Genomic DNA, 25,479 nt, shown 5'->3' with positions numbered 1-25,479 from the left:
TGCTGTTGTTGAGTTGACAAGCTCAGCGAGCTGTCCACCCTAGTATGGGATATCCTTAATCAACGATGCAAGCTTTGAGTTGACAAGTCACAAGAAGATGGATTGACATCCGGCAAGGGTAATTAAGAGGTTCATGTCGGTGTTGGATGGCGAGGCACGTGGGACGCAAAATCTCCTGGAGCACCTAGTGTAATCGGAGGTATCCCAGATCACTCATTGTCTGAGTTGGTTGTTCAGCGAATGATTAATGAGGCCTCGCTGGGGAAAGCGGGGAAAGCAGTGGACGGCCGAACCAATGCCTGTCTTCTCTTTATTTAACAGCAGTGGGGATCTAGGGTTTGAAAAGGCTTGAAGGGCTTAACCACTTCCCGGCGGTGATAGTATTTTAAGGCTTTGATGGATAGCGTTCATGATCTCGGACGATCTAAAATTTCCGCCACCGATGAGTATGAACAATGGATAGCGGTTGTGATGCCAAAATCCAAACATACCCGTACCGACGTCGAGATTAATGAAGCTAGAAGCCCGTGTCCTGGATAGGGGGTGTATCCCCATAGCCTGGCTTGAACATCTTCATCTGTCGATGATGTTTTGACGACCTCAAGGTTTAAGCGTGCAGGCAAAAGAAAAGATGTACCCGTTCTGGCGATCCCTGATGTAGCACTTGACGCGCGTTGTTGCCTGCAAGGGCTCCGTTCGTGTCTGTTCATGTCCACTGGTGAGACGCGATTGGGATCAAATCCAATGTCGAAGCTTGAGCGAGCGAAGCGAAAAACGGTTCACACCGTTGAGATCTACCCATCTGCTTACCGCCGGAGGACACAACAAGGCCCGGCGAGTCTGGCAGCAAAAGAGTTGTCCAACGGAGTTGTGCAATTAGCATCAGAACCCTACTCGAATGAGGGCGTTTTCCTTATATAGAAATCTTAGGCGGGATTCGAAATTACATGCTTTCCCCCTCGCTTTCCCAACGATTTCCTCGTTAGTTCTGCGAACCAGACGCGTATTCAGGCCGGCACATGCCTGCATTATTTTAGAATGTTTCCGTGATCCTAAAAGCAGTGCTCTGTGTGTCCATCGCCCAGGTATATAATAAGGCCCTTCAGTTAAAACCTAGTATCAACTCAGCTACTACCCCTCGCGTCCCCCAACCGTTTGACCAAACTGATGAACAGCTGGCTATTGAACACCTTTGACTCCTGCGACCCAAGGGTGCTCCCTGTCTGCGATGGGGGCATTCCCCCCTACGCACGCCAGGATACTCCCGTCCCGGAGGGGGTTTTACAACATGGCTTTTCGCCATTAGTTAACACTAGAGAGCCGGCCCTGCCTGACGCGTTGAAATTCCTCGTGCATGGCAAATCCGCGATAGACACGGTGTACGAGGCACTGTGCAAGGTAGGTGTAATCCCCCAGCAATGATTGATACAGCCCTCACTCAAAAGCATGTCTAGACGAACAGCGACAATGGCTGTTCGCTTGACAATCTTTTGGACATACATACATCGGACGAAAGTTTCCCAATTGAACCCAATATTTGTATGTCGATGTCGAACAGCTACGAAACTGGCTTTATCGCGCAGCCGATGTTTGACAACGCGGTCCGCTACGACGTTCCTCAATCGTGGCCAGTGCCTCCTCCCGATATCGCGACAATACCATCTGCATCATACCAGCGCTCCTACGCAGGGGGCAAGAGGGGCAGGGAGCGTTACAAAGAACATCTAGTGAGTACTCACAAATGCTGCCGGACACGGAATACGGAGGCTGAAGTTGATTCTTAGCAATCCTCCCCCTACAATCGGACACAACGGCAACACGCCGCGAACTCGGAGTGGTGGTACGGAGGGGACACTGCGTATCCGCCTCCTGAGCCACCCTCTTCGTTACGTCAATCGTATCGGGAGGATACTGTAGCCCAAAACCCGGGCAGCCAGAATGGGGCAAGCCCCAACGGTAGAACATTTAGAAACAGAGATTCGGGAGCCAAAGTCACAGTAAGTCTGCACCAGCACCTCCTCTCTGTTTCTAAAGTCTGATCATTGGGGCTTTCTACCACTCGGTGCACACGTAGTTTGACTTCGGCCTCCCCAGTCCCGCCGACTCCACAGCTTCGTCAAACGGGTCCTCGGGCTCTAGCGTCGACTCGAGGAAAAGTAGGAAACACCACACCGATAATGTGCGCAGCAAGGCTATCAACAACGCGAGGAACAGGCTGAAAGCCCTCTTTCCATCGAGAAAGCTGGTCGATGCTGAAGAAACAGGTACGTCAGAGCCGTAACTGCCGAGGTGTAGCACCGACGGTACATTCTTAGCCGTTCGCGTTTGCAAGTACATCCTATCGACTCGGATCGTCCCCGAGGATGAGGGAGAAGTCCAGAGGTGGTGGTCGAACCTGGCGCCCGCAGCGACTTCGCCCTCGGAAAGCGGGAAGGCCCAGGCTGGCGCGTTACCTGAAGACAAGGATGCACGACGAAGGGAGCTGAAGCGTCGGTCAGACGGCCTTCGGCACGAAGCCACGCGAGCCCTCAACAACGAGCTTCGGGCATTGTTTGGCCCGTCCGGATCTCTGGTAGATACCATGGATTTAGGTACGTGCGCCATGAATCCAGAGAAAGAACCGTCTAACGAGTGTATCTCTGATCAGCGTACGATTTCTTGGTGCATGCGAAGGAGCGAAGAGTCGTACCTGACATGACGGCGCCGGCATGGCGTGAGGAGTGTGCGGTGACAGCGGGTCCCTTCTTCGAAAAGACGAAGTGACTCACCATTGCACTTTCCTTCATCTGGGCTAGTCCCATATCTGTATCAGACCAGGAATGTTGCATCGTACCTAGAGCGAGGATGCAGCATGGACAGGACGTGTTGGGGAAAGGATAGGATGTTGTTCTCCGCGCACATATATATGATCGTCCGTTTTGCCCATCTTCGTCGTGGATGCGAGAGCTTGAACAGCAAGCACATGCTAAAAATGATGAGCCTGAGGTATTAGATGGTCGATGGATAGGTTTGTTGTATTTTCGCCGAGCGAACATGACGGATCGAACCCCGAAAGCAACGTGTTCGACCAGAGATGGCAATAACAAAGGATCCGTCGCCTGTATCGACCCCCCATTAGAAGAATATTCGAGGGCGTATACAGGACGTCAACGGAAGATAACGCGCCTGAGGTGAGCAATACTCCCACCTTTGCAGGTCCACGAAAGCGGCCGGAAGTGGACACACTCGAAGCTTGGAGCATTGGGGTGCTTCATGCCAACTCCGATTTCGCGCTCCGAGCCGGGTGACGCGTACACGCCGCCGTGCACAGCGGCGACACGCCTAATGAAGTGCACCCGGCGAGATTCTAGAAACTGTACACGCACTGGGTCAATACCCCAGCTCCCAGGACGACAACAAACGCAACTTACTCCAGAGCCCCGGGGGTGTACATAGTCCTTGCATAGCTCTCTGAATTATGCCGCTATTTTATAGTATTGCACGCAGCCTGTTCACCAGCTCCGGAGTCATTGTTCTTCGTCTAGGTATACGCGCGGAGTGGGCAGAGTACATGCGGCAGCTGCAACCAATCATCAGACCGTGGATTTGAATAAAGATTCCATTTCTGGTTCCCAAACCTTCCTATTGCACAGCCGGGACGAGGACACATGTCTGGGATTGACTCGCCGATAGGGAGGTGACTCACCAAACGTATTGTGTCCTCACTAGGGAGTCCGCGGTCTGTTGGGTATCGTTACCATGGTAGTATTCGTCCATTAGAGAGTTTGCGAAAGCCACCGAATGCCCAAATCGAGCGATTTTCAACTTGCGCAAACTGGTGGCTGGTTAGACAAGCATTTACTCCTTCTGTTGATTTTGATTTCTGCGGCATAATAAGCTCATACGCGCAGCTGTGAACGCGCAGCACAATACAGCTAGCCTGCTGCTTGGAGGAGAGGCTATCAGCAAATTCTAAGTAGACGCCCAAAGCCACCGAGTTCCGCAAGCTCCGCGAAAGCCACCCAGTGGCTTTCGCAAACTCTCTATTGTCCAATAGCTCAACTCTGAACGGGTCTCAACCCGCAGCGAAGTAAGTGTGATATCGAGACAAATGCAATTTCTAGTCACTGAGCGCCCGAAGTTAGGCGCTATGGGTATTTGCAACGCATCATAAACTCCATTGTGTGTATAACAATGGTTGTATGACTTATATTCCCATGCTACTCGCAAGAAGGTCCGTGAAGTGATCGATATCATCACGATACACGATTTGTGTCTGTAATAAGCAATCAGGTACCCTGCGTCCGAGACCGAGAAAAGGTTCACACGTCGTTGGTGCTGGACAATCGAAAGTCGAACGAAATCGTGAAGTACACGATTGAGGAGCACCGACAGGTTGTCGACGAAGGTAACGAGGACGCGTCTGAATTGAATTAGACGATGAATTGTGGCTCCTCTTCCTGATGGAACTGCTGCTAAAGAAAGCTGGTTTGATAGCACAAGACCCTTCAATCGCGATGTCGCGTAGACTGCAGAGGAATCGGGATTGAAGCCATATCATTCCGACTGTGGTCCCGGGCGTGTGCCATTTCGTTATCTTAGACTGACATGATGATGCTACCATACTAGTGCCCCTCCTTCCGTTCAAGTTGGCAACCGTTGAAGAACTTGCAGTGGATTTGCTCCAGCGCTATGCCCTTGCCAGCCTGGTATAACGAGCTGCGAAGACGCCACACCCAGAACTAACGTTTGCAACAACGGGAATAGTATAATCTACGCACAGCACTGTTATTCGCATAAATAGGGCTTCTTTGACTCTCAACTACTCAGCAACTATCCAGGAAGTGATTTCAGTTGTGAGTACTCTTCTTCAGCTCCTACTCTCCGAATTGATACTCACCCAATGCACTCAACAGGCCGTCATCACATCGTGCGTTCCTCCTCCAGATACTTACCTCAGCTCTGCCATTGACTTCTCTCGCAGAGTCGACCATGCGCTCTGCCTTTGTCATTCTCGCTCTTACTGCCCTTGCGGTTGCTCGTCCATCTGGGGCCCCTGGGGATATCACTGCCCGCGCGACTGATGACAACGACACTATATTTGACTGGGTAAAGGCCAACCAAGACAAGATTGCCAAAGTAGCAGCCGGTGGTCCGAAACCTTAGGCCAGCGTTCACTTTACGGCGGAGTGAGCGAATGTACACTACATCCGGATATGTCCATATGCATGTGACGGGCGTAGCTTCGACTCTGAGAAATGTACTGCCTTCCTCTATACAAGTGACACTCTCGCCGGATATTGTGGACGACTTTACGCACTATATCATATGAGTACCCGGCGCTGGGAATCGCCCCAGTACAGGAGAACTACTAGTTGAACCCAACTCAACATCCGGTATGTAGTTACTGAAGCTTTTGATAGTGAGTTGACGGAGGCGAACAGGCAAGCAAGTATGATGGATTGTCGACAAAACTGCTGTCCCAATCTTGCAGACAGTCGACGTGATTCCCAGCAACAGAGGTGTTGTAACCGTGGGAGTTGCGTCGTAACGTCAACTTTGAAGTCCCTTATTCTTCACAATGGCGAAACGGCGTAAACGGCCCCGATCAGGACTCTCTGGAGGAGATACCTTTTCACTCTATCAGAATGTCCTTCATGTGTAAGAAATACTCAAGAGGATGATACCGATTCCCGAGGACGAAGCTGCAAATCCAGACAACGACAGTCAGGATCTTACTCCTGTGGACGATATTGCTGATATCGTGGAGACATTTCGGAAGCTGCTAGGACCAAAGCTTAACTCACGCCCAGTACGTCACGGTCGAATATCACAATTCCCCTCTGTTGGATTTGAGCAATCTTGGCGGAACAGGGGTATAGAGATGCACGTGACCACTGTAATACCGTGTCGCGCGCATGTATTTCTTTATGCGTTTGCTGGAGTCTCAGCCAAACGCAATATATCTACTTGCTCACTCGGAACTCACGCGACCTCACCGGCTTATTTCAACACCCTCGATTCTTGGTGAACAGTCATCCCTAGGTGCTCTCTCTCTCTAGTCTTCGGCAAGAGGACATTGAAAAGCTCCGAGTCCACCTCCGAAGGGCCGTATCTGACGCTCGTGGCTAATCCGGGGCGGTTGGACGAGGAGCGTGTTATTGGCGAAAACCAGCTATGGTCCCACGAAACGTTCTATAGGCATTTGTGTCTCTTACAGTCCTCTGTCACCCAGGTGAATTCTAGAATTAATACCGCTTCGTCGCTGGCTGCTAATTTCTTCAGACTGAAGCCAGTGCTCGGATGTTCATCGATGCCTTTTGTTACCGTGCTGCAGCCATTCTTTCCTAGCGATCTTCCGAAGGCAAGCGAGTTGTTCTTAGCCTCGAGGTACCTATCAACGCTACCGCTAGAAAAGAAGAAGCTGCCTTAGAAGGTTTCGTTGACTATGCCATTCTGTTTGCTGGGGACAGTCGTGCTAGTGAGAATCTCATCTCTGCCCGATCTCTGCAGAGCCGATGCTTCTTGGTCTAATAGCTTCTTTCATTCGCGAGCCGCTTCTGTCAAAAATCCGGCTGCACTCTGATTTTGTTATCTTCGTCACGGAAGCAAAAGCCGTCGATGTATCACTCTACCACCAACTCCCTCAGGCGCTGGGAGAAATGTACGCCTGTTCTGCAGCCGTCAAGTTAGTGCCTGTCACGAGTCAGTCATATATCCGCTAACCCCTCGACTTCAGCAAGAAAATAATACGCGGAGCCCTAACCAATGGGCATGGTTGTTCCTGATTCTGAAAGTCCTTCCTGATGGTCAAGGTGGAGAGTACAATGTTTCTGAGGAAATCTCGATCATGACAGCCGGTGCCAATTTCGCTCTCGAAGTCAATTCAAATCCGTGCGCGCAGATTTCTGTCATCATTGCTAGCTGGGTGTGTATCGAAGCAGCTCATGGGCAGTATTCAGCTGATTGGTTTTCCTGCCTAGATCGAAAATAGTTTTAAGGACCTGGACAGCAGTGATTGGTACAGGGCCAAAGTTTAGGTTGTCTCGGTATTTTAGTGTTCGCGTTTGTGGAGTGTTTACTTTGTTTCATTCAATCTTCACTGACACATGGATGATCATTGTTAGTTGATACGAGGCCTTGGGTTCTCGGACATCAATGCGCAGGGCCTCACAGTGGCGCCCTACGTGGTCAGTTGGTTCATGGTCGTCCTCCATGCTTGGCATAGCGATCGCACGAAAGACCGCGGTTATCACATAATGCTCTCTTGTGCTATTTCGTTGGTGGGCTACGCCATTCCGAGTCTGGCTATCTTGTCGCCGAGGAACGTTGGAGGTCATGTGGGTGTTCCGAACCACACACACAAGCGCAGAAACTAACTTTTGACTTTAAGGAGCCGGGCAGCTAATGCCTTCTCTCTGACATCCGCAGGATGCGTACAGTGCATGTCACCAGGTCACGACAACTCGGTTACCGGGTGGCGCCTAATTTCATACCTTCAACAATCATAATTCCATACGGCATCGAAACGAGTCAGAAACACTTCTAACAGGTTGACATAGGCCAATGCTAATATTATTGTACACCCCAGCGAGATTGATCAAGTTTTCAAAAATTCATCTCCCTGATCACTACATGATAATGCTGATACCTCCCTCAGTGTTGCAGCCGAAGTTGGGCTTGATCCTCAGCGCCACGGCCTTTGAAAGATTTGAATGCCCGCAACACGAAGTACCGTTTTCTCGACTCTCCGTCTCTTCGATGTCACAAAGGTACGTAGACACGATAATGTTATCTAGAACCAACTGTACACTTGATGTGCCCATCATTGTCTTCTAAATAACTACAATTGGATCAAACACAGCTTCCAATCAAAACAATTGGCATTCAGACGGACCAAGTATGGTACGTAGCTTAAGAGGTGTCGCACGAACGTTGGCTTATTCTTTCGACTGACGGGACCATAATACACGAGTGGGATACCCTCCCCGTTAACGCGGACCCCCGTTCATTTTCCATGGCGGAAGCGACCCCAGACGTACCATTGGACAGCCTTATCATGGCACCGGAAGTTCCCACTTCTCTCCGCCGCCCAATCTTCAAGCTTCATAGATAGTCCAGATGCCGAGTAGCGTCTGTTGACATCATGATGCTTGGTTGTTGCCAAGTCCGATGTTGCGTCAGGCCCATTGATATTGCCCTCAAAGCTCATTCGGACTACAAAGGTGTCACATCGAAGTGCAAACGAACCGGCTTTGGTTGGATCTGAGCCTAGTTGGACGCCTGAGTTCTACCCTTTATACGGCGCCGACTAGTGAATGCGCTCCCCCCACATATGATGGACGTTGCCACCCCCTTCGCATAGCGTTGCAGAAGTCGGGGCCTTCGGGACGATACAAGCCGCGTCTTCCCATTGTCAACAGCAGGCAAATCCGGGGTACCTCACGCCCGAGTCGATGCTAGAAAGTGCCTGTGATATACGCCTCATACACTAGCTGGTTCTACTGGAATATTGGCCACCAGATACGACCATTGAGCAAGTCAACTCCTTAGGCATGTGCTCGGGCATCATGACCGAGCCATACCCAATAGAGGCCATCTCGGTACCAGTTCACTGCACTTGTCGCAAATGGTCAGTGCGTACTTTGGGGTAGCATCCTAAAATTTCGTGGGCTTATTGTCGTAAGTTATACAGGTGTTCGTGAAGGTTACCTCTCAGTTCATTCGGTTCTCTGGCCTCAAATGAATTATCCGAACACAACCTGCAATATGCCTCTTGATTGAAATCCCGTCTCCGACTCGACAAGCGAGCGCCGCTGCTAGCGCTACGGGCAGTCACAAGCTCACCAACAGTATCCGACTGAATGGGAGATTTCTGATCATATTGTCCCATGAATTTCTTCACCAGCGCTCAACGTTCAATCAGCACCAGCAAGTGCCACGTCGGCGAGTTTCTATAAAATGCTCCAGATTGTTCAATGGATGTACAACAGCCCACAGGTCACGAAATGGACGCCTTCTCCAACGTCAGTAACTGGCTCGCGCTCGGGACTGCAGTGTCTTTCTAACCGCGCCGAATCCCCCTCTTGCAAAAAGCGGACAGGTGATCAAGACATGGTACGAGAAGACAATGTTGATGCGTACGGCAGATATGTCGTTCTATGAACTTTGATCGAACTTGGTCATTACTCAGATCACATTATTGCAAATCCTCGTTTGCTCCGTCAGTTTCATGCACATCCTTAGCTCCTTTGCGGGAGATGAACTTGGCATATGCACTGCACGCCCGTCCTACGACGCATTGGGAAGCTTACCACGATTCCCTCTACACAGATGATCATCGGCACCTGCTTGAGTGTCTCGATGACTGCGGTCCGCCTGTGGTGCTTCGCAACACTTGGCCAACACTTTGATTTCCAAGTCAATATCAAGAAGACGCACCGGCTGATAACCCACGGGCCCTACGCGTTCGTCCGCCATCCTTCCTATACGAGTGGCGTCGCAGTGTGGCTTGGAGCGACGTCAGTCATGTTCTCAGCCGATCATTGGTTTTCCCGGTGTGTTGTCCTCCGGCGTGCCTGGGGTTGGGTACTTGGATGTGGCTTACAGAGTTGGTCGTGGCGGTACGGTTTGCCCTCGTAGTGCGACCTAAGGCGGAGGACAAAGCGTTGAAGGCTCACTTTGGACAGGAATGGGAGGAATGGGCGACCAGAGTGCCTTATCGTATATTCCCTGGTAACGTAACGAAGGAGTCCCTTGAAACCCGTGTGTCAACGTCCCCGTCCTTCTGCCCGTCGCGAGAAGATATCTTTATCGTACCTACACCCGCATTTCTCGCGCCATTGTCATGTTTTGTCGCGTACCTATTGGGAATGGATGGATGTTGCCATCATGAACGTAGCTTTCGCGAACCATGGTGTGATTTGATGACTTGATGCCTCTAAATATTGTAGTGAACCGTTGATATTTTTGTGTCAATCGCATTTACCCAGCCAAGGCATGAATAATTAATGTTTTATAAATATCGCGAAGCAAGCCCAGAAAAGCAAGAAAAACATATATACGGTACGTCTAGAGGGGATATATAATGTACGTATAACTAGCAGACACTGAGAGCTAAAAGCATGGAGAGGTGTGATGTATACAGTCTAAGAATATGCTGAGAAGGGATTGGAGGCTGTGGGGAATGTCCATCGAGATCTATATGTACTCGTAAAAGTCGTTTCATCGTACGTGATCAAGAGATGCAGGTTCAAGGGATGCAGTTCGTGACGGTTAAATCGATGCGTATATGAAGACCAATGGGGGAGCATCCAAAGTAGGGAGAGATGCCTGGCTTGATATGGCTTGCACGACATACGATATGTCGGCAAATGTGGGAGGAGAACAAGAAAGCCGATCAGAATATCAGAATTGCGGAAGCATATAAGCGTAAGACACATAGGAAAAAAAACAGTTCGACTTCGACTTCGAAGAGGTTCCCTTCAACAAGTACCCGAGCATCCATGCGGAGGGAGTAAGAGAGCAAATTTAGAAACACGGTGAACATATCGACCACGTGCGTAGGTCGCTAACCTCCATACGCGCGTCGATGTGGGAGCAGAAGGGAGTTGTCGCTGTCCAAAAGAGGGTGTCGATATTTCTCCGAAAACGGTCCTTCGGTGAAACCTCACGCATTTCAATCCTCACATACACCTGCCGGAAGCCAAGAACCAAGAAACAGACAAGGGCGTAAGAAGAGAAAGAGGCGGATTATTGGGAACCAAGGTGAAGGTGCTGGGCAGCAGAGATATCGCTGGGAATCGGCATATGCGCGGCAGCTTCGAAGTGACTGAATCCGGGGAGTTCGACCTTCTCTCGCTCGACGGTCTGTGTGGGCGTAACTTCCATTTCGTCCACGTTGCCAATGGTTTGTATGGTGACCGTGTTGAGATCTTTCGTTTTCGTGTCGTTGTCCTCTTCGGCGATACCCTTGGCAACTTCATCGCCGCCGGTCCCCAGAACACTTATTCCAATATTCTTGCGTTCCTGATCCCGCTCCGCGATCTCTTCATCTCCACTAAGCTCCATTTTCCCGACCATGCCACGCTGGGGACTAGAATTGTTCGAGGCCCGTTCTCCATCTCCATTGGATTCGGAAGAAGCAGAAGAGACCTTCTCATCCGTTCCCATGAGCGATTTGAGTGACCTGAGGGTAGGTGACGAGGTGGCGCTGGCTGCGAGCTTCAACGGCGGTAATGTAATTGGTGGCGAGCCAGACCGTGAGGCAGGTACCGAGCGCCCGAAGCTGAAACCAAAACCATTACTCGAGGTTCCAGGACCAAAGGCAAAGCTAGGCGTAGTCGACCCGCCTGAGGACACGTACGTAGATCGAGTACTGCTGTTGGGATGGATGGGTGTCATACCGAAGGCCATTCGCACCGAATGAGCAAGATGATGGTGATTCCCGCTTCCACCAGCAGGACTGATGCGATCCTCTCGCTCGCGTCCACCGAGGAATAAGTGAGGAGAGGGAGGTCGGGAACTAACAGCACTGAGGGTACCGCTGCCGCTGTGCACTTCCTTCTCTAATTCCTTACCCAATCCACTGGTCTGTAGAGGCAGGGGAGGGGGCAACGCATGGGTAACACTCTTAGGGCTACTTCCACCGCTACTCGGTCCACTGGACAATTGGGGTGTTGGCAGCGCTGCGGCACTGAAACCAAAACCGGACGGAGGGGGCATCTCTCCGAAACCGTTGACAACTTTCCGCTTGATAGAGCGCTGGGAGTCTCTAAAGCCATTGCTGCTGGGCGGACTGCCATACGGCGCGGTGTTAAAACGACTGGGACTGCCTGGCTCAAGTTTCACCGCGACGTCTTTGGAAGAACTGATCGGACTAAGGGGATGGCCTTTGGGAATAGCATGATGGGAGGGTGGCGGAAGCATGATAGGTGATGGCGCCCTAGATGGATTTGCAGAATGAAGATTGAGTGTTCGCAACGGCCCCAGGAAGGGGCTTGTCGAAGGAGTTATGAAAGCGTTGGTGCTGGAACTAGGATGCGCCGCCGTTGGCGAGTGTATCACACCCTGGGCGCTGTGATGTCCATCTTGATAGTACTTGTGGGGATCAGTGCTGTGTCGGTGAGAATTTGACGCCCCACGGCGAACTTTAGAACTAGTGTGCATCATGAGTGATTCAGAATCAGAGCTGATTGGTGAAGGCGATTCTTCATGGCTAAGTCCGATGGGTTTGTACTGACGGTCATGATGTTGATGGCGATGGCGTATTTGGGCAGCGCTAGAGTGGTCGGGACGTTCACCAATGCTGTGCGTACTTGGCCGATGATGTTCGTGATGCTGCCGGAGTTCATCTAGATGCGATGATGATGATGAGTGATGATGTGCGTGGGGGTGATGTATTGAGGAGGAAGAGCTAGGATGGCGCTTGTATGGGGCATACAGCGCGTGAGGTTTCGCATATGCATGGGGATGAGCGGGCCCAGAGCCAGCCGCGTGCGCAAGATCGACAAGATGACCTGAAGAAAACGACAAGCCCATACCAGGACGCAGACGGCTCCCTTGCTCGCGCTCGCGGGGATCCGCATCACTTGAGATAGGCGTCATTTGCCAAGCGGGCCCGCTGAGCCTCCTTGTACTCCTCTCTTCTCTTGGATACAAGCGATCTTCAACATCCCTCGGTTCATCGTCTACTGCCATGCGCATGTTAGACTCTCTCTCGTCCGATATGTCCAGCAAGCTGCGTGGGCCTTGATAAGGAGTGCTGATTGGACTGGTCGTGGCGCTCTGAGATGTCTTGATATTGAGACCACTGCGCAAGGACGACAGTGAAGACGATGATGCCCGGGTACTTGTGTAACCGAACTGCTGTTGATAATCGTATTCGCGTTGGAGCGCATCGACCTGTCGGATTTCCATTTCAGCTCTGCGTAGTGCTTCGGCGTGGCGGGCCTCATACTCAGCCCGCCGCGCAGCTTCGGCGTTCTCTAGGGCTACAAGTTCTTCCATAGCGGCCCGCGAAAGTGTTGCAAAGGGGCGAGCATCTCGTGATGTCAATGACGCTGAAGAAGGCTGCGGAAGGGGGGTCGGCAAGGCATGGGGTCGTAGGTTCGGCGGAGAGTGCTCTTCTGAGGTGTGGTGCGAAGAGGAAGGGAAGCTGCGGCGGGAATGGGGGATATCGTAGGAACCAACCGAGGTTGGGCGAGCGTAGTAGGAATCATCCTGAGGAACAGCAAGATGTTATGTCAGAATACAGCACGAAAGAGAGAGATGGTCAGAGCGCACCTCGTCGTCGCTGTTGGCGCGACTGCGAGCCTTCTTCTTCACTCTAACCCCGTGACTGCGTTCATGGTGTTGTGGATAGTCATCTGTCCCCAGATCACTCATGCCGAATATGGGGTGCTGGTCATAGTCGTCTTCCTTGATACGTGGTTCATCGACAGCATGGTGTACGTGTTTCTTGCCCTTCTTTAGTCCACCAGGCTCGCTTGGCTGACTGTGGGCGGAGATTTGTTGATTGGTATGTATTCTGGAATGTCTTGTAAGCTCGTCTGAGCGGGAGAAGCGCTTTTCACATGCAGGAAAACTGCAAGCAAAAGGTTTTTCGCCAGTATGGGTGCGTATATGCCGTGTCTATGGTGCGCAAAAGCTCGTCGGTGAGTGCAATCACCTAAGCGTGATAAGGAAGCTTGCAGACCTGATGCTCGAGTCTGCTGAAAGCACGGCCGCAGAGCGGGTATGGGCACTTGTACGGTCGCGGGGTGACTTTGTCGCCAGGCTTGTCCTGGGACGAGGAGGGCATGGCGGTGGTGGTGGTGGTAGGAAGACAAGAGGAGAGGTAGAAAAGACCGGAGAATGGCCGGGGAATGGATGTCGATTGTTAAGGATAACGTGGGGTAATGTGTCAGTCGAATCTAGCGCCCGAGCACTGAGAAAATATCATTTTTGGCGAACCCGCTTGATTGGGAGTTCCCCGCATTCGGATCGGTCCGATTGATACCGGTGCCTTTACGCTGCATGCGCTTACAGCGATTGTCTGGCATAGAATATTTCTGTCAGAAATGCAATTCCGCCAAATCGGCCTAAGTTACGCCGGTGAGCGTAGCGCGACAACCTCGTAGACAATAAGCGCTGGCGGATAGCCCTTACCGAGGCAACGTTGAAGGAACTTATGTACTTGGCAGTAATCCATTGCGATCGACTTTAGCAGACATGTGATTGTCTCGCCAGGACTTAACACGTTCATCGGGCAGTCCCGGAATCCCTTTCCCAGTCGGACCCGAATCCATCGTGCAAACATATGATGGAACATTTGACACGGTGATCTGCATCCCAGCCGCGCGCGGGGAAGAGCACAAAGCGGTTCAGAATGGTTCAGCGGCTCAATTGATCCACTCAAGGCGGCCCAGTACAGCACGGCGCGCCAAGCCAGCTGTACGTTGCAAAGAAGATACATTCATACCGTCTCCACCGCACCCCAGACTCGTACGTAGAGGCCTTGAACTTTGATCCCCATTGATCTATTCCCAAGTCCATCTATCACCCCTTCTCCTGACTCCTGCTTCGCCCATCAGACGCTCCTTTGTCCATCCGCCAGCCACATTTTCCATCCCGCTGATGCCCTTGAATACTTAGTACTTAACGCCCAGCGCCATGCAATGCAATGCAATGCAACCAGCTCACTAAATATAAAATCGGAAAATTTCACTAGCCCCATCCGCCGGTTCTGCCATCTTCGTGCCAACCCCATACTTACCCCGATGCGGCGGAGACTTTCATAGACCGAGCCTCCACCCGCCTCCACCAACTTTCGCCGGCTTCACGATGGTGCCTTCCGCGGAGATGATGCACAGAGCGATAAGATAATCAGGTGCATCCGATAAGATAACTCTGTCACGTGGAAGCGATTGTTTTGGCACTAACCTTGCAGCGCTTATTGTCGTTTTCGTTTTCAAACTGCAGAACACACCGGCTGCAGGTGCTGCACAATATTTCGAGTTTTGTCCGATTACCGACACAAGGTGTTCTCTCAAGGCCGTGAGTGCAGCGGCAGCACTCATCTCCTCCTCCGACAGAAACCTTTTTTGTGATTGATCGAGGTCAAGAAGCTCAATAGGTGTAGCCTCAAGTAGTACAAATGCAATACATGCAGTAGCAGAAGTTTGTGCTAGAGGTTTAGAGTATTGTACCAGGGGCAGCAAGTGAGCAATGAGTGCGAAGGCGCACTAGGGCTAAGTCCCTGTAAAAAAGTCCCCAAAGCGGCACACACTTAAAGGAATTAGTCGACACCAATCATGTCTGTATTCTGGTCAAGTTCATGGCCAGATATCCTGCAAGCTCCTAAGCCCCTGCGGGTCAGGTGATCGCAATGGTATATGAGACAGGGGAAGGGAAGGTTGTGAACGTGAGTTTACATCTATACTATCGAGTGCACAAAATAAGTATGTCACATAAGGGCTTGGCCAAACGGACCAGTGGTAAACCGTTCGCTGGCCGATGATCGCCTTCCGTCAGACTCCGTTCAACCGTCTCCCCGCAGCTCGTTGCGAATGTACGTATACACGCTCCAGGCGGTGGAGAAACTACGCGCTGGGCTTGGCTGGGCTCGCAATCGAACTAGTCGTCATCCGAATCGTAGGCTGTAAGATAGGAATCTCCGAAGGATCACGTAAATAGGGTCTTACGAATTTAGGGGAGCCTAGTCCATTTCGAGTGTCCAGATTGTTGCAGTGGGAACCGGAAAAACATGAAGGTTTACTTCGTGGTTTGCGAGATTCACCGATGGAGCATAGGGGCAGGGGCGCTGGCACCCAGCCGGCATACAAGGGAATAAGTGGGCGATAGAAAGATATGTGGGAGCCAGTACATATGTTCTGCAGCACCCGTTTCTCACACAATCTACGTTACATCGCCTCATAATCACCCCGCACTCACATGTGTTCACAGGTTTGCGCTGTCTGCGCTCGCTGGAAGCCTAAGTATGTGAATGTGCCAGCACTCGTGTGACTGACTTCTGATGGTATGTGCTTGCAGACTCGGCAAGTATGATTCTCAAGCCTGGCCACCGCAACCGTAGGCGAAGCCAGCGAAACCTTACTTTATTAATGAGTTATAAGCTCAAGCTCAACGGTGATGGAGTGGCTGGAGTTTCTTGGTTCCGGTGGGACATATGCACGGAGGCGGCCAGGCCTTACTTCGGAAATACATATAACCAGCGGCCCATCAGCGAAGCTGGTCGTCGCTGTCCCGTCGAGCCTCGCTTAACTTGTGTGGGGTCCAAGAGAATTCCATACACAACCACATGTCTGATTTTTCTTTTTCTACATATTCACAATCAGGGTACATCGAAACAGCGCGGACACAAGGAAACAAAAGAGGGAAAGAAACTGCATATGGATGATGGTAGTACAACTCCCGACGCGCACAACCCCATGGGCGCAACGAACTTAGCTCAGCCCTGGGATCTGTCTTCATATTTACTAGCCACCCAGTGACGTACTTCGCCCCCTGGTGCCACATTGTCTTGATGGTGAATGGTAGGCTCCCAGAAGCTTACATTGTACGGCTGTTCCTTCTCAGGTTTCGCCGTCGGTGGGAGGTCTCTGGGGTGGATTGCCTTCATGTGCCTCTTGGCGTTCGAAGGGGCCGAGAACCTCTGGGAGCAGTAGTCGCAACGAAAGGCTAGCATCCTTGTCAGTGACGGTTTGAATCACATCAGGGACTCACGTTGTTCCCCGGTATGGGTATTTTTATGCGTATCCAACGCGCTAGGGCGAGTGAATGTTTTGTCACACATATCGCACGGATGTGCTTTCGACGTTGTGTGAGGCAGCGCAGAGGTAGAAGGTGAGTCCGTCGTGCTAGTTGCGTCGCTGTCGTAGGTGTGGGCTCGTGGATACGGGTGTGCCGTGGAGGAGGAGAGGGTGAACCCAGAGGAGGCACCATGAATGTGGGTCCTAGCATCACTCATGGTGCTTGTAGGCCTGTAGGTTCCGCCTCTCCCACCCAGACTATTACATGTAGGAATGGGGGAAATCGGGGTGCTGTGTCCGTCGTAACCTTGATTAAAGCCTTCCAAGAATTATCGATATGAACGAATAGCCAGAGTCGGAGACTAAAGAGCCAAACCTCGTGAAGAACTTGCATCCTCGAATCTGTGGGGGTCACGGTGCCCCTGCCCGCGGGGCACCTGGCCTCGTTGGGAATATACACCTCTGTATGTACCTTTGGCGCGTTGGATCTATCAGCGGGCCTTCCCGGATCACAGAACGGCAAAACGCTTACCGCCACTGTCGTTGTCTCCACCGCACGTGAGACTTCTTACGCTTTGGAGAGGGATAATAGGCGTACCCTCAGGCAGCTGTGCAGCATTATTAGACACAGCTCTAACATGAGTACCGAGGGCTGTCCAGTTAATACTTACAGGCGATGGTTCATCGCGGGGCGCAGGAGGCACGGAATCTTTCCAGTTGAACACCGTCAACGTTGTGGGCGTCGGAATAGTGTCTGCATTGGGATATCCTGGGCCGATGCCTCTAGGTACCTTCGACATGTCGATTCGTCGCTACGTACGTCGATATCGACGTGACTTTCTGACACGGCTAGAAGGTCTCGAATGTACCTACCGAGTCGGTCGTTTCTTCGACCAAAGGTGGGGCTGATCTAGGTACGCGTAAGATAAAATTTTAGCGGGAGAAGCCGCCACCTACTACTTGGATAGAAGGGCGAATTTAAGTGTCTCCTTCAAAGATTAGCAAGAGGAGTGTAAAACTGCTTGATAGTAGTCAAGAGGCAGAGGAGATGCTTGATCCCTTCAATACTGAGCCATACTTATAGCATTGGAGGTAAGTATGTGCTGTTCTATGAACTTGCCTGAAACATAGCCGGGGAAGCTAAAAATAACGGCAGGCTGATCATCGAGAAGGGATCGAAGGTGGCTCAATGTGCGATTGAGGGAGATTAAAGGGGTACTATATTGCAACGTGGAGAGGCTGCAGGACACTACATTGCACTGTGGCGGTTAGAATATGCTCGAACGTTGCGTGGTTCGCCGGCGGCTGTAATGCCAAACCTTGTTCAATACGTGATTCTGCGTGAAGACACGAGATTACTGTCAGTGGCGATATGCGTTCCTTAAACATACTGACCATGAAGAGACGTACGTCATGAAGCGTACATGTTCCTTCATATACATACGTCGCAAGCACAGGCGTGTTCTTGATTTGATGCTAAACTGGGCGATCCGCAAGGAATTTGGCTAACGAGTGTTACAAAAAATATATCACCATTTCTGTCTCCTTGCCGCCTTCTTTGCGGCAAGCGTCTTTCTGCCTCTTGCCCCTCTGACGACCTGTAACTCACTAAACTTCTTCTTGGCATAGCGCTTCGCCTCTGCATCGTCGACAAGTTCGTCCACAATCGTGCGTTTTCGGTGCGATTTGGGCAGATTATCACTGCTTGGCGTGCCAAAAGGCGTGTCAGTAGGCAGCACCGTTCCGATCTACAAAACAGGACAACCGTGAGTTCGGAACTGAACCGGGAACGAGGCGAGCAGCTTACGGCGAAGTATTTGGGCAAGCCTTTGATGCCCTTACCCTCGCCTTCATCTTTCCTGTAAAACCGCTTCGGATCCAATTGATTACGAAGGCGAAGAGCTTCCACTTCACGGTGGAGTCGTGGTAGATCTGCCTCAGCAGGTGCCGGGAGATCGAACCACCCAGGCCCTGCGGTTTGCTTTTTCAACTGTACCCGAGGCCACGTTAATATCGCACATATGTATTTAACGGAAATTAGAACTGACTGCCTTTCGTTCCTTCTTTGTTAGGGGCTTTCCGGAAGATGAAAGTTCGGGGGGTGGCATCGGTGGCGCAGGTGCTGAGAGTGAAGACGTTGCGAGCTCAGCACGCTTGACATCGGGATCGTACGCAGGACCCTTGGGGCCTTTCTCGTTCAGTGAAAGGTAGGGTGACGGAAGTGGGCCAGGATTCAATGTGGGTAATGGTCTGAAGATGCGTTATTGAGGGTGCATTCTGTAAATTAATTATGCCACACACATATCGGTCTTGTCTGCCCCCAATATGAGGACGTCCTCCTCCTGGTCGAAAGGTATTGAAGGCTTGGCTGCTAGCCGAGCATTTTGTCTTGATTTTTCTAAAAGACTCTCCAGGTATGATGGTGTTACGAAATCGTCGCTAACTTCATTGTCTTCTTCATCTGAACTGGTTAATGAGTCTGATTCAGAATCTGAAGCACTGTCGCTGTCCGACGAAGACGCTGTAACCCGTAAGTTTCGTGAGACACCCAGAAATGAGGAGATTTACCTATTTCTCTCCCTTTGCCTTTATCTATACTTGTTGGTGTCGCTATCAGACTGATACGACGGGGAGATGCGTTCGGGCTCGACATGGAAATTTCACGAAGGTGTAAGCGCTAATATGCAACTGAGCGCTAAATTATACTCCTTCCTTCCGCAATGTTTCCCGTGTCACGGTTTTGTCGACAGTCAGTTGTGCTACGGCGTTGGGCGCGTCGCTACGCTCACACCGAATCGAATGCCGGCCCCAAAACAGCCTCGTTTGGCTTCAAGACTGTCAAAGAGGAGGAAAAGGAGGACCTCGTGAAGAACGTGTTCGATTCCGTCGCGACCTCGTACGACCTGATGAACGACGCGACTTCCTTTGGTGTCCACCGACTTTGGAAGGATGAATTTGTCTCCTCGTTGAATCCGGGAAAGAAGGGACCTATGAAGTGTATAGACGTCGCAGGGGGTACTGGAGACATCGCTCTCCGAATTCTTGACCATGCTCGGGAGAAGTTCGCCGACCGCGAAACGACCGTGGAGGTGGTAGACATCAATGGGCAGATGCTAGGAGAAGGTTACAAGCGGTTCAAGAAGACTATGTACCATAACAGTCTGTTTTCCATAGTTCTTATAGGTTGATGCACTTGCTGAACTCTGGCGCAGCTCCTCAGGTATCCTTTCACGAAGCGAATGCCCAGGCCTTGCCCGAAGCTCATTTTCAAGATAATACCTATGATCTTTATACTATCGCATTTGGTATCCGCAACTGCACGTCCATACCATCCGTTCTTGAGGAGGCGTACCGCGTCTTGAAGCCTGGCGGAACGTTTGCTTGCCTTGAGTTCAGCAAGGTCAACAATCCTCTCATGAGCATGTGAGTCGTGTATTCGCTCAGGATGCTACAACGGGTGATTCATATGAGTGCCACCAGGTTGTATGACCAGTACTCCTTCAGTGTCATTCCCCTCCTTGGGACGATTCTAGCTGGTGATCGGGACTCGTACCAATATCTGGTCGAATCCATACGTAAATTCCCGCCACAACCCGAGTTCGCGAAGATGATTAGAGACGCCGGTTTCACCACAGGAAAAGACGAAGACGGCGGCGCATGGGTGGACTTATGGGGAGGAATAGCCTGTATACACAAGGGGGTAAAAGTGTAGTTGGGGCCCTCTATAGATATTATTTATTATTTAGATGATTCTCCCCCAACTCTCGTGTGCAATTCGAACACCACTACTTCACTGGCACGCGTCTTCAGTGTGGCACGCCCCTAGTCGAGGCGACGGACCGGCGCCAAATACTGATCTCTACTACCTACCACCACCATCCCCACCATCTCTCCTCCTTCACCTTCTTCTACTATACTCAATCGCATTTCTTCGGGCTTTCGCAAGAGCGCTAAACTCATCAAGCGAAAGTCCCTCCCTCTATTGAAATCCGACGCCTCAGAAGATACCTTAGTCACGGACAAGATGTCTTCGACAGCTGGGCCCGCGATGCCTCCGGCTTCGGCTGACTTGGCAACGACATGGGCTTTCCTCGAAGAAGGAGTGGATCATATCATGACCAAGCTCCAGACCGGCGTGAGCTATAGGTAAGCACCCATCAATCGGCTTCTGTGGCTGTTAAGATGGAACGATGACCATGCTCTTTCGAAACACTCAGCAAATACATGAGCTTATACACTGTGGCGTACAACTATTGCACGTCGTCAAAGATGAGTGGCGCGTCATCAGACCACCCGACCGGGCTGAGCAACCGTTGTGAGCGTCTTTCACGCCAATGCCCTCAAACTAAGTCTTATCATGCATCGCATCTTCGGAAGCAGCTGGGGCAAACCTGATGGGATCCGATCTTTACAACAACCTGATTCGATACTTTGTGTCACATCTGAAAACGCTGCGTGAAGTAAGGACCCTAGTCGATCTTAATGAGCGGGCTTCCGGGCTGATTCTGGGTAACTCTAGGCATCGGACGCGCTCCAGGACGAAGAACTGCTCCGATATTATGCTCGTGAGTGGGATCGGTACACCACCGGCGCGAACTATATAAATCGGCTATTCACCTACCTGAACCGTCACTGGGTGAAGCGAGAGCGCGACGAAGGACGGAAGGGCGTATACCCTGTGTATACATTGGCTCTCGTGCAATGGAAAACCAACTTCTTCATGCATGTACAGCAGAAGAACACGAAGCTTGCTGGTGCCATCTTGCGATTGATCGAGCAGCAAAGAAATGGCGAGACAATAGATCAGGGCCTCGTCAAGAAGGTTGTTGACTCATTCGTTTCCCTTGGTTTGGACGACACCGATATCAACAAAGCGTGTCTCGATGTATACAAAGAGCACTTCGAGGTTCCCTTCATAGACGCCACCGAGAAATACTACAAGCAAGAATCCGAGTCATTCTTAGCCGAATCCAGTGTTTCCGATTACCTAAAGAAGGCCGAAGAGCGACTTCGGGAGGAAGAGGATCGCGTTGAACGATACCTACATACCCAAACCCGTAAACCTCTCATAAGCAAATGCGAACATGTTCTCATTAGAGAACACTCCGAACTCATGTGGGAAAGCTTCCAAAGCCTGCTCGATTACGACAAAGACGAGGATCTGCAACGCATGTATGCTTTACTCTCTCGGATACCCGAAGGCCTTGAACCCTTGCGCAAGAAGTTCGAGGAGCATGTCAAGAAGGCCGGATTGTCTGCCGTCACAAAGCTGATTGGGGAGGGTGCAGAAAATGTGGACTCGCTTGATCCGAAGGCATACGTAGATGCTCTCCTCGAGATTCACCAGAAGAACTCTGAGACCGTCACTCGAAGTTTCCGGGGTGAGGCGGGCTTCGTCGCAAGTCTCGACAAGGCTTGCAGAGAGTTCGTCAACCGAAACGCCGCCACCGGGACGTCAACCTCGAAGTCGCCCGAACTTTTGGCCAAGCATGCGGACATGCTGCTCCGCAAGAACAACAAGATGGCCGAAGAGGGTGATCTCGAAGGGGCATTAAATCGCGTTGTAAGCTTCTCCGTAACGGCCGCACGTTCAATCATCTTACTTTGATTAGATGATTCTCTTCAAATATATCGAGGACAAGGACGTCTTCCAGACGTTCTACACCACCAAGCTTTCGAAACGCCTCATCCACGGCGTCTCCGCTTCCGACGAAAGCGAGGCAAGCATGATCTCCAAGCTCAAGGAAGCCTGCGGTTTCGAATACACGAACAAATTGCAACGCATGTTCACCGGTAAGAACGGATAGCCACCCCCCCGACACGTTCACTTAATGAAACCGTAGACATGTCACTGAGCAAGGACCTCACCGATTCCTTCAAGGAGAGAATGCAACAGAACCACGATGATATGGACATCAACTTCAGTATCATGGTTCTTGGCACGAACTTCTGGCCTCTCACCGCTCCGAACAACGAATTCATCATTCCCACTGAGATCCAGCCAACCTACGAACGGTTCCAGAAATACTACCAGACGAAGCACTCGGGTCGAAAGCTTACATGGCTCTGGAACTACTCGAAGAACGAACTTCGGACGAATTACTTGAACCAGAAGTACATCCTCATGACGAGCTCGTACCAGATGGCGATCCTCCTGCAATACAACAACAACGACACTCTTTCATTATCCGAACTTGTAGCTGCGACGTCCATCAACAAGGATCATTTGACGCAGATTCTAGCTCTCTTGGTCAAAGCGAAGATCCTCATCAACGAAGAGACAGACCAATACGATCTAAACCCCAGTGAGTTACTACGATATGGGCTACAATTCATTGTTAAGTCTTTGTAGACTTCAAGTCGAAGAAGATTCGTGTCAACCTGAATCTTCCTATCAAGGCCGAAGTCAAAGCGGAAACAACGGATGTGCTCAAGACGGTAGATGAGGACAGAAAATACGTCATACAAGCCACGATCGTTCGGTCTGTCGTCTTTCCTCTCTATTACCAATTGCAACTCACGTTCGGCGAGCAGTATTATGAAGGCTCGAAAGACGATGAAGAATCAGGCCCTGATCCAGGAGGTTATTTCTCAAATCTCGCAACGCTTCGCCCCGAAGATACCTGACATCAAGAAAGTAAGCACTATGTAACCCCCACGCTGTTATTTCCCTAATTCAGCCACTTTCTCAGGCCATCGATACTCTATTAGAGAAGGAATACATTGAGCGTGTTGAAGGTACACGAGATACCTTCGCTTATGTCGCCTGAGCAAGTTACCTTCGTGATTGGGATATTGTCATTGCCTCCTTTGTAGCATATTGTTTAGCTTCTTTGCTTTTGTTATTTCAATCATCACTTTTCCAGGTATCGCCGCAGGAACCCCGCATGAAGTGAATTCAGAAGGAAAACATCAGCAGTGGCGCCTCTCAAAGGTTGATTCGGGCTTCTCAGACTGAGTTGCTAGTTATTTTCCGATACCTATGTGTGTAAGGAGGCTTCAACTCTTCATAGTTCGGAAGCAAGCAAAGTTCTCACACATCGTGTCATTTTTCCTTCCTTAGAAGTTCAGAATTCACGCCTTGGGGGGTTTATCGGCTCTTCACTGAATGTTTGGGCCAGTAATGCGAAAGCGGCAGCCGGCATCCCTCCCATACCCCAGAAAGTGATTCTCAGGTTTTCACAGCAATCTAAATAGTACGTTCTCCTTGCATATAATAGCCACTGTGAACGGGAGGGCCCACTTCGTTTGTTTGCCATGGATCCTCCGAAACTCGATGATACGTATGGCGGAGCACTCATCGGGCTGGTGGTAGGGGCGATGTGAGTCTTGACGTGTCCCTTACTTCCCATCGCGTAGTTGATCACGAACGGCTCGCTTGGACAGACTATATGGCGTCACTATCCTTCAATCGTGAGTTCAAACATGACCGTATACTCACTACTGCGACACCCCTTTGCAGGTACTTGTATTTTAGGTGACCCCCCTTGCATTGTTCTCTAAGGAGCATAATTCTAAACCCAGTCCGTAGGCGGTATCCGCAAGACTACTGGTTCGTTAAGTCCATGGTTATACTCCTCTGGTGAGTAAATGGAGACGATCCTTTCCGTACCGTTTACGGACGCCCACACCAAAGGGCTCTAGATACCGTACATCTCGTGCTTTGTACGATCACTATCTACTGGTATTACTTCCGGAACCTTTGGTAGTGTGCCTATGAAGAAGCTCATGCATCGTACATCGTGGCAGGGTCCTCGTCACGAACTACTCAAACCCCGAGGTGCTAAGCCAGACACACTGGTGAGCGCGTTCTACTCCGAGTACACGTGCGTTGCTAATATTTCTGTAATTGCGGGCCTCAGGAGCATGAACGTAAGTATACAACTTTAAATAGCTTGATCCCTCGCACGACCTTTACATGAACCGCATGTCAGCTACAAACCGACTGTAATGTAAGTTTTAGCTCCCCCTTGTGGTCATTTGCTCATCACAAGGCTCAGGGACTGATAGGGCTTGTGGTTGAGCTGTGAGAGGATACTCTGTGGGTCAGTGCACTTCGGTTTGCATTAATGTATCCTGTAGGTTCTTTGCAAGACGTGTTTGGATCAGTGAGTGATGTAATTTCAGGCACTGCGTACCTTAACGTTACTTTATTAGTGTCGAGGAACTGGGTTTTGACTGGTATCATTGTAAGGAACAAATTACAAGACCGTCGAATGGCATTGATGTTTATTTTTATAGATTGTGCTGGCCAACGTCCACTTCAGTACGTCTACACAATTCGTACTCTTCAAGCTCACTGAGAGGTATAAATAAGGTCTTGGAATATGTGAGCATCGTCCTCGTTGCCGTCAATCACCACAGCACTCAAAGATTACTCCAGACTTCACGGTGGAAGCGTGCGTCGGCATTATTACGCGTGATCCCAGGCTTTAGGTTTGAGCGCATGCTTTAGATTCCTCCTTGCTTCCGTGAAAGAATTTCCCAAGCTCATCGTACGTGTCGGCCCCGTTTACCCGGCTGTCATCTAACGAAACACGCAGTGGGTAACGAGTACTGGATTGGGGAGCGCTGCTGCCGCGGACATTATTATCGCCGTGTCGCTGTGTTTCTATCTAACGCGCAGTCGAACGGGCTTCAAGCGGCAAGCATTTCTCGGGACGCCGAGTCACACCGCCCTTCTCACTCGTCCATCGCAGAACGGACTCGCTGATATCAGCGCTGATCGCTTATAGTCTAACCACAGGTC

General features: G+C 50.8%; 8 protein-coding genes across 8 annotated transcripts; 5 read left to right on the top strand and 3 right to left on the bottom strand.

Moving 5' to 3' along the window:
- Positions 1 to 1,167: 1,167 nt before the first annotated feature.
- PC9H_010981 (uncharacterized protein) lies at positions 1,168 to 2,763 on the top strand (the record flags this gene model as incomplete). Its single annotated transcript, XM_036780471.1, has 6 exons — positions 1,168 to 1,398; positions 1,455 to 1,727; positions 1,785 to 1,997; positions 2,075 to 2,264; positions 2,316 to 2,591; positions 2,648 to 2,763. 6 exons carry the CDS (start codon positions 1,168 to 1,170, stop codon positions 2,761 to 2,763), a joined length of 1,299 nt encoding a protein of 432 aa, XP_036627854.1.
- Positions 2,764 to 4,882: 2,119 nt separating this feature from the next.
- PC9H_010980 (uncharacterized protein) lies at positions 4,883 to 5,145 on the top strand (the record flags this gene model as incomplete). Its single annotated transcript, XM_036780470.1, is given in 2 exon segments — positions 4,883 to 4,909; positions 4,927 to 5,145. 2 exon segments carry the CDS (start codon positions 4,883 to 4,885, stop codon positions 5,143 to 5,145), a joined length of 246 nt encoding a protein of 81 aa, XP_036627853.1.
- A 514-nt stretch (positions 5,146 to 5,659) lies between these two features.
- PC9H_010979 (uncharacterized protein) lies at positions 5,660 to 7,019 on the top strand (the record flags this gene model as incomplete). Its single annotated transcript, XM_036780469.1, has 7 exons — positions 5,660 to 5,855; positions 6,042 to 6,214; positions 6,265 to 6,307; positions 6,344 to 6,460; positions 6,517 to 6,667; positions 6,739 to 6,907; positions 6,963 to 7,019. 7 exons carry the CDS (start codon positions 5,660 to 5,662, stop codon positions 7,017 to 7,019), a joined length of 906 nt encoding a protein of 301 aa, XP_036627852.1.
- Positions 7,020 to 10,731: 3,712 nt separating this feature from the next.
- PC9H_010978 (uncharacterized protein) lies at positions 10,732 to 13,780 on the bottom strand (the record flags this gene model as incomplete). Its single annotated transcript, XM_036780468.1, has 3 exons — positions 10,732 to 13,200; positions 13,264 to 13,611; positions 13,676 to 13,780. 3 exons carry the CDS (start codon positions 13,778 to 13,780, stop codon positions 10,732 to 10,734), a joined length of 2,922 nt encoding a protein of 973 aa, XP_036627851.1.
- A 2,420-nt stretch (positions 13,781 to 16,200) lies between these two features.
- Positions 16,201 to 17,530, bottom strand: PC9H_010977 (uncharacterized protein; the record flags this gene model as incomplete). The annotated part of the gene is made up of 5 exons (XM_036780467.1): positions 16,201 to 16,242; positions 16,535 to 16,633; positions 16,705 to 16,745; positions 17,263 to 17,338; positions 17,402 to 17,530. 5 exons carry the CDS (start codon positions 17,528 to 17,530, stop codon positions 16,201 to 16,203), a joined length of 387 nt encoding a protein of 128 aa, XP_036627850.1.
- Positions 17,531 to 18,259: 729 nt separating this feature from the next.
- PC9H_010976 (uncharacterized protein) lies at positions 18,260 to 19,383 on the bottom strand (the record flags this gene model as incomplete). Its single annotated transcript, XM_036780466.1, has 5 exons — positions 18,260 to 18,478; positions 18,538 to 18,720; positions 18,779 to 18,980; positions 19,032 to 19,251; positions 19,299 to 19,383. 5 exons carry the CDS (start codon positions 19,381 to 19,383, stop codon positions 18,260 to 18,262), a joined length of 909 nt encoding a protein of 302 aa, XP_036627849.1.
- Positions 19,384 to 19,450: 67 nt separating this feature from the next.
- COQ5 (2-hexaprenyl-6-methoxy-1,4-benzoquinone methyltransferase) lies at positions 19,451 to 20,442 on the top strand (the record flags this gene model as incomplete). The annotated part of the gene is made up of 3 exons (XM_036780465.1): positions 19,451 to 19,889; positions 19,943 to 20,153; positions 20,211 to 20,442. 3 exons carry the CDS (start codon positions 19,451 to 19,453, stop codon positions 20,440 to 20,442), a joined length of 882 nt encoding a protein of 293 aa, XP_036627848.1.
- A 312-nt stretch (positions 20,443 to 20,754) lies between these two features.
- Positions 20,755 to 23,500, top strand: PC9H_010974 (uncharacterized protein; the record flags this gene model as incomplete). Its single annotated transcript, XM_036780464.1, has 9 exons — positions 20,755 to 20,876; positions 20,948 to 21,045; positions 21,108 to 21,190; positions 21,250 to 22,293; positions 22,343 to 22,523; positions 22,574 to 23,035; positions 23,083 to 23,212; positions 23,265 to 23,367; positions 23,423 to 23,500. The coding sequence occupies 9 exons, from the start codon at positions 20,755 to 20,757 to the stop codon at positions 23,498 to 23,500; spliced, it is 2,301 nt and encodes a 766-aa protein (XP_036627847.1).
- Positions 23,501 to 25,479: the final 1,979 nt, after the last annotated feature.

The sequence above is a fragment of the Pleurotus ostreatus genome, assembly GCF_014466165.1.
Source record: "Pleurotus ostreatus strain PC9 chromosome Unknown scaffold_8, whole genome shotgun sequence".
Lineage (NCBI taxonomy): Eukaryota > Fungi > Basidiomycota > Agaricomycetes > Agaricales > Pleurotaceae > Pleurotus > Pleurotus ostreatus.
The sequence above is the reverse complement of the archived record's forward strand: the minus strand, read 5'-3'. Positions and strand labels throughout refer to the sequence as shown.